Source organism: Sus scrofa, chromosome 4, assembly GCF_054392235.1.
Source record: "Sus scrofa isolate SSC_HxYL_T2T_F1_AM1 chromosome 4, Sscrofa_HxYL_maternal_Yorkshire_Landrace_v2.0, whole genome shotgun sequence".
Lineage (NCBI taxonomy): Eukaryota > Metazoa > Chordata > Mammalia > Artiodactyla > Suidae > Sus > Sus scrofa.
The window spans coordinates 101,943,948-101,951,252 of record NC_139386.1 but is presented as its reverse complement, the minus strand read 5'-3'; the positions used below and the strand labels follow the sequence as shown (position 1 = coordinate 101,951,252).

General features: G+C 56.9%; 1 protein-coding gene across 2 annotated transcripts; it reads right to left on the bottom strand.

Moving 5' to 3' along the window:
* LINGO4 (leucine rich repeat and Ig domain containing 4) lies at positions 1–5,590 on the bottom strand. Of its 2 annotated transcripts, none has more exons than XM_085023058.1 (2): positions 5,404–5,590; positions 1–2,473 (listed from the first exon to the last, which is right to left on the bottom strand). In XM_085023058.1, exon 2 carries the CDS (start codon positions 2,435–2,437, stop codon positions 656–658), a length of 1,782 nt encoding a protein of 593 aa, XP_084879184.1. In that variant the 5' UTR covers positions 2,438–2,473; positions 5,404–5,590; the 3' UTR covers positions 1–655. The 2 variants fall into 2 exon arrangements, with proteins under 2 accessions (XP_084879184.1, XP_005663498.2); XM_005663441.4 differs by having other exon boundaries at positions 1–2,450.
* Positions 5,591–7,305: the final 1,715 nt, after the last annotated feature.

Below are 7,305 nucleotides of genomic sequence, written 5' to 3'. Positions count from 1 at the left end.
TTCAGTTGTGGCTGCTACTGTCATGGCCTTTTGGCAGCAGGTTTAATGATGTGACGGACAGAGGCAGGGGCGGGAGGGTGCTCATGCAGACCAGTGTCAGTGGGAAGTCTGTCCTCCCCTGTCCCAGGCTCACATCCACTTCTCCTGCCTGAGGGCCTTGGCCCTAGTTCCTTGTGCCCAGGGAGAGGACAGCAGAAAGCAAGAAGGAGAGGGCCCGGTTGAGGAGCAGAGACTCCAAGAAGCAAGTGGCATGTCCCAGCCCCACCTCAGAAATAAACTCATAGCTGTGGTTGGCAGCTGGTGTGGTTGTTAAGGGTATGTGTGAGTGTGTGAAGAAAGCCTGGAGCTTAGGCTAGCAGATTGGAGGGTTGTGTTTCCTGCTTTGTGTGTGGTGAGGGGAGGGCCATGTGACTACAGGGGCTACATCTTCAGCTTCCTGGTACCCTCAGGGGAGAGATGACAACGCTATCCTCAAACTACAAAAGCCCGAGGAGACCGACTTTCAGGAGGCAGCATTAGCTGCTGGCATGGTGCAGGCAGGAGCCATGGGAGATCTGTGCTGTTCAGGACGAGGTTCTGGTCCAAGCAGCCTTGGTTCTATTCCCCCGTGGTATCTGAAGCTGGCTTGGATGGGTCCCCAGTGCAGAAGGAAGGGTCAGAAGAGCTTGGCAGTGACACGGTTACCCCCAGAGTTCTTATCCCCAGAGGTACGAGGTGCCACAAAGTCAAAAGTCATATGATGTTTGACCTGACCTTTGCCCTTGCTCCAGAGGGCGATGAGGCCAAAGCAGAGGGTTACCGAGGTGAGGAAGGGGAGGAAGCCGACTGCCAGGACCATAGCTACACCTCTGCTATCCAGGAAGAAAGGCCCTGGGATCCCTGGCATGGTGATGTTGGGGTCAGAGAGAGTGCCATTTGGGGGTTCAACTTGGATTACTTCCAGCCAGGTCCTCAGGGAGTCATTTCCCGCTACGTTGCTGACCACACAGACGTAGGCCCCTCTATCCCGCAGCTGCACAGAGCGGATCTCCAGCGTCCCGTCCTGCAGGACCCTTACTCTCCCAGCCCTTCCTAGCCAAGCCCCCTGAGGCCTCATCCAGGAGATAGTGGGGGCTGGGTCACCGTCTCCAGAGCAGGAGAAAACAGCATGCCCCCCCTCCTCCGCAATGACCCACCTTGGCCCGGACTTGCGGATAAGGGCTGGTTGACAAGTGAAGTGCCCTGGAGGTAAGATATCTGAAAACTCCCTCAGGCTCTTCCCCTGGACGTGCTGTGGGCCAGCACAGGCAGGGGGGGTGGTGCCAAAGTCCAGGCGGCGGCGGAGCCGGAGCAGCCAGAGGAGGCGGCAGTCACAGGTCAGGGGGTTACCAGACAGCCTCAGGGTGACCAGCTTGTTTGGAGAAGGAAAGGCTGTTTCTTCCAGTGTCTGTAGGGCGTTATCCGCCACGTCCAGGAGGTGGAAAGCAGTCAGGCCATGGAAGGCGTGGGCAGCGATAGAGGTGAGGCAGGCCCCCGACAGTCGGAGCTCCTGGAGTCGCACCAGGGCACTGAGCCTCCGGGCCGGGATGGCTGAGATGGGGTTCTGAGAGAGATCCAGGACCCTGAGGAAGCTCAGGTGGTGCAGTGCTTGGAAGGGCACAGAGCTCAGATTGCAGCGGGTGATGGCCAGGCTGCTGAGATTGAGCCCAGCCAGACTCCCAGGCTCCAGAGCCTCCAGAGATGGCCAGTGGTGGATCTCCAGCTCCTTCAGCTGTCCCAGGCCCTGTAGCGCCCCTGCTGGCAGCCTCTCAATATCTAGTTCTCGGAGCCTTAGGGCTACTAGTGCGGGGAGGCGGGCCAGGGCCAGGCCAGGCACGGTGCTGAGGTTGCAGCGTTCCAGGGTGAGGGTGCTCAGCTTGGCCAGCCCTGCAAAGGCTCCCGGAGCCACAAACACCAGGTGGTTGTCCCCCACTTCCAGCTGCTGGAGGCTGCCTAGCTCCCTGAAAGCTCCGTCGAGGAAGAGGACGAGCTGGTTGAGGCGGAGGTCCAGCAGCGTGAGGGCGGACAGGCCTGAGAAGACCCCAGGCCCCATGATTCGCAGCCGGTTGCCCTGCAGCCTCAGGGTGAGTAGGCTCTGCAGGCCCTGGAAGGCCCCCGGCTCCAGGGTGGACAGCTGGTTGTAGCTGAGGTCCAGTTCCCGGAGAAGCCCCAGGCGGGAGAGCATTCCCCGCTGAAGCCCCCACAGGCGGTTCCCACTCAGGTCGAGAAGCTCGGTGTCCAGCGGGAGTCCCCCCGGTACAGCCTCCAGTCGTCGGTGAGCACAGAGCACTGCCCGGGGTTGGGAGGTGCAGTCACACACAGCAGGGCAGCCTCCGCTGCTCCCCGCAGGCAAGAGGAGCAGGAAAAGGAGGGGGGGCCACGGGGGCCAGGCGTGCTTTGGAACTGTGGCCACAGCCATCCCCTCTTCAATCCTGGAACAGATGATGACATGGCCCTGTTTGGAAAGTGGCTTCAGATGGTGGGGACCCTGGACTTCCCGGGGTCTCCTTAGAGGAGAGGGAGATTGAGCTATCCATCTCAGGATGGCCAGCAGGCAGAGCGCAGACCCGGGAGGAATTCCAGTGCGTATCGGCTTGGAGCCTCCTGGAGCTCCTCTTTGGGGAAACTCTACTTTCCTCCCCCTCCCAGCCCTGGATAACAGTCCAAGTGCTTACTAGCTCATGGAACCCTAGCCACGCAGGGAAACTTTTAGGAGAATGAGACAGGAAGGAGCAGGGAAGGAACTTTTGTTTTTTTTAAACGGCCGCACCTGCCGCATATGAAGTTCCCAGGTTAGGGGTCAAAACAGAGCTGCACCCGTCTGCCTACATCACAGCCACAGGCGTGTGGGATCTGAGCCACGTCTTCGACCACAGCTCATGGCAATGCCTGATCCTTAACCCACTGAGTGAGGCCAGGGATGGAACCCACAAACTCATGGATACTAGTTGGGTGCTTAACCGGCTGAGCCACAATGGGAACTCCAGGGAAGTCATTTTGACAAAAGTTTCCTTATCTGTGAGATCCAGAAATACCTGAGGTCCCTTCTCCCTGATAACTCCTCTCCCCAATCTCTGCTCTGCCCCCCTCTGCCCACCCTTCTTCTCCCATATTTTCTATCCACAGCTTTGTCTAAGGCTCAGAGGAATCACATCCTTGGATCTTTTTTGTGTGTGTGTGTGTCTTTTTGTCTTTTCAGGGCCGCACCTGTGGCATATGGAGGTTCCCACGCTAGGGGTCTAATTGGAGTTACAGCTGCTGGCCTACGCCACAGCCACAGCCACACCACATCCGAGCCGAGTCTGCGACCTGCACCACAGCTCACGGCAACACCGGATCCTTAACCCACTGAGCAAGGCCAGGGATTGAACCTGCAACCTCATGGTTCCTAGTCAGATTTGTTTCCACTTTGCCACGATGGGAACTCCACATCCTTGGATCTTGATTGGAGAGAGGCCTCATCTTGGCTAAGTTATCCAAGGCTGGGTAGCACGTGGGCCTCAGCTCTGTCCCCTCCACCCCCCAGAGCTCCACTTACTGCCTCACTGTCCTCCTCCAGCCTGGCCTGGGGCCTGAAGCCCTGGACTAACAAGATCCAATCTCCCCAGAACGCCCTGTGGATGACAGCCAAGTTGCACATTAGGCATGGCACAGGATGCGGGGGGCACATGAATCCCTCACAAGAACCCCGAGAGTAAGATGATGGTGGCGTGTGTGAGGGACCCAAGAGGTGCCCATGCATTGTTGCTTGGTCCTCAGACTCAGCCTTCTTTCACGTCGCTCCTTCATGGTGACTGATTCAAGCCCAGTGTGTGAGCCTGGGGGAGATCTCTGGTCCCCTTTGGCCTTGTTGCCTGAGCCATCCGCCAGAGGCAGGCTGTGAGCCTGGAAGGCACAGACAAGGGAGGGGAGACAGTGCCTGAGCAGATGCTGTGGTGGGGAGCAAGGGAGCCCTCGGCTGGCACAGCAGATCTCTGGGCACTGGCTGTGTGCCCAGCCTAACTTAAAATGGGTTTCTGGGTGCCAGGGGCCTGGGCGAAATCAGGAAGATGGTGACTCTGATGACCCCTGGGCCTGACTGAGGTGGTGGAGAAGTGGTCCCATAGACCCACCCTGTTCAGTGACAACTGGGACCCCCAGGGAGGGGAGGCATTGGAATTGGCAAGGGAAAGCTGAGAGATGGGACAAGAGCCAACGGATGCACCGGGAGGCAGGCGGCCTGGGTTTCTTTCTAGCTGCAGAGCCCGTTCACCTCTGACCATTCAGGCCTCGGGCTTTCTGGGCCCTACAGGGTCAGCTCTCTACTGCATGGCCCATTTTCTGCCGGGCGGAACTTATGAGAGGCAGTTTAAGGAATGGTGTGATTTCTTTCCCTTTCCTTCCCACTCTGCACTCTCTCCTAGAAGGAGCCTTCTGGCGGCTGCCCTACAGCTACTTCAGAGGACAGGAGTAGTTAGGAAACTGAAGAAAGAGGCCAAAAGAGCAGAGGGATGTAGGACACCATTCTGAGGCTTGGGCATGAGAAAGAACCGCCGGCAGAGAAGCTACTGAGTCCTCGCTTCCCTCTCCCTATCTAACAGGTCTCCATGGCTTGCTAAGAGTTCTCCAGGGAGAGAAAAGTCCCAGCCTCCCTCATTCCCCCGTGCCTGCTCTAGGAAGTCCACCTGACAGCTAGCTCTTTATCACTCCTGCTGCAGTTCCTGCTCAGCCTTCTTTACTCTGCATTCAGCAAAAGTGCAGTGAAGCGTGTAACCCAGCTTCCCTCCTTCCCATTCCTGTGACTGTCCTCTTAGTCTCCAAAGCTTGCTGGGCCGGGGGGATCTGGTCCCCTTCTCTTTAAAGGTGGCCAGTGTAATCACAAACTTGCTTGCCAATCTCCATGGCTACAGGACTGGCTTCCAGCCACTTTGCGGGAGGAGAGAGGTGTCAGAACCACTTCTTTCTCTCCTTGTATGGGCTGGGGTCCAGAGGACCACCCTCAAGGAACTGGATGCTTTCTTCTTTGTGTCGCTCTGTGGCAGTCCAGAGGTACATTTTATACCCTGGATGTCCTCTCTAAAGCAGACCTGAGAGAGGCATGGGGAGGGGGCTCCTGGAGGAAAGATTTCTGGAATATCCATACTGATTGCCGAAAAACCTTTCCCAGAGGTAGAGAGAGCACCTGGGCAATGGGTGGGTGGGGGGTCTTCTTGGAGTCCTTCCCCCCAGGGGCACCTGGGACATCTTAGTTTTCTCCCCTCAAAGCCCTGTGGAGGCAGGATCAATGGTCGGCTGGGGGTAGGGGGTGGGCACCAACCCTCTCTCCTTGACAGTTCTGGCCTTGGCTCTGAGAATGTTACGGAGAGGGGCAGCTGCAGCCCCGGGACAGGAGGTGGGGGCACTTACCAGAGAGGCTGGAGGGTGGCATCAAGTTGGGCACTGCATCTGTCCAGGGCAGGGGGCCCGTCCTATCGAGCTGCACCTCAGCCCCACGCCTCCCCTGTGTGCCTCACTCCCCGCTGCCCGCCTGCCTGCCGCCTGCCCTGCTGCCGCTGCTGCTGTTGCTGCTGTGGCCGCTGCTGCCAAGACGGAGGTAGAGAAAAGAGCCAGAAAGCATTTCTCCTTTTTTTTTTTTTTTTTTTTTTCCCGTCTCTCTCTTTTTAAACCAGGCAAGAATGAGTCTGCAGCAACCCCGTTGGTGCAAAATAAATAAATAAAGCAACCAGGGAGGGCTGCAGCAGGCGCCACTATAGGATGGCAGCAAAGGGGAGGGAGGGTGGGGGGGGACCCTCTGGAGCCTGAAGGGGTCGGGCGGTGGAAGCTGCCGCGTTCCTCCGAAGGGTCTCTCGGATGACCTGATTCCCCTTGGGGAGCTCAGGGGCCAGGCCCTTTCCACAGGGTTGTCTTTCAGTCTCCCAGATGGGGGCAATTCTGTGCAGCCTCTCGTTCTAAATGCCCCCTGTGGGTATCATTTGTGGGGAAAGTTCTCAGTCCAGAACACCCCTGTGGTGTTTAGTTTGGGATTGCTTCAGTGGGGGTTCCTGAGGACCAGCGCCCCGCACGTCACTGGGGACCACTCAGGGTGGGGCCAGAATGCTCACAGCGCTGATGGCTGGCTGGGCTAGAAACCTGGGTCCTCAGGCAGGAATGAGAGTGAAGAGCAGCAGCCCACAGCTTATCTTAATTAAGTCTCCCCCTATCCCAACACACACACCTCTTGCCTTTGAAATCTTTTTTTTTTTTTTTTTTTTAAGTTGTGCCCACGGCATGCGGAAGTTCCCAGGCCAGGGACAGTGACAACGTCCAGACCCTTAACCCACGGAGCCACCAGGGAACTCCTGCCTTTGAAATCATTTTATAAAAATGGTATAGGTTGAGGTTTATGTTTACCCTCCCCTGACAGGAAAAAAACCCTCCCCACCAGCTGCTGTTTATCCCTCAGAGGAGGGTTCACAGCTCTTTATAAAGCCAGGAGAAGTTTTTGGGCAAGATCACTGCTAGGGAAACAGGTCTCCTCCACCCTGCTGGACTCGGTGGTACCCAAGCACAGGATGGTGTCTGCTCCATTTCTCCAAAACAAGAGAAGGGCTGGAGGGTGGCGCCCAGACAGTGCTCTGCGGGTCTGCCCTTGGCCTTCTGACCAGGGTCCAGCCATCTCTTCTCTTGGGGTTTCACGTGACAGAAGACAGCTGGGGCTGGAATAGAGTTTGGGCCACCCCCAGGTCTGAGACTGGGGAACTGGGACACCATGGACATGTTCTGGGGTCCCTCAGGATTGGGACTTCTCTGAGGCCAATAGGTTCCTCTGAGTTGTGACCTCAAGGAAGATGGAGATTGTGTCAGATTAAATGTGTCTGTGGAGCTACACAACAGCAGGTTGAGTGTGTGAGTATGTGTTTCACCTGTATGTGGATGTGTGTCTCTGATCAGATTTGTGTAACCACTAAAGTCTATTATTTTTGCCTTTTTTTAGGGCCGCACCCGCAACACATGGAGATTCCCAGGCTAGGGGGTCCAATTGGAGCTGCAGCTGCCAGCCTATGCCAGAGCCACAGCAATTCGGGATCCGAGCCCTATCTGTGACCTATACCACAGGTCACGGCAATGCCAGATCCTTAACCCACTGAGCGAGGCCAGGGATGGAACCCGCAACCTCATGGTTCCTAGTCGGATTCGTTTCTGCCGCGCCTCGATGGGAACTCCGCTAAAGTCTATTTTTAAAGTGCACGTAGGATGTTTGGGTTCTAACTGTCTCTCTCTGGCTATGACGCCCTCAGCCTTCATTGTACCCTACCCCCTGTATCCAAA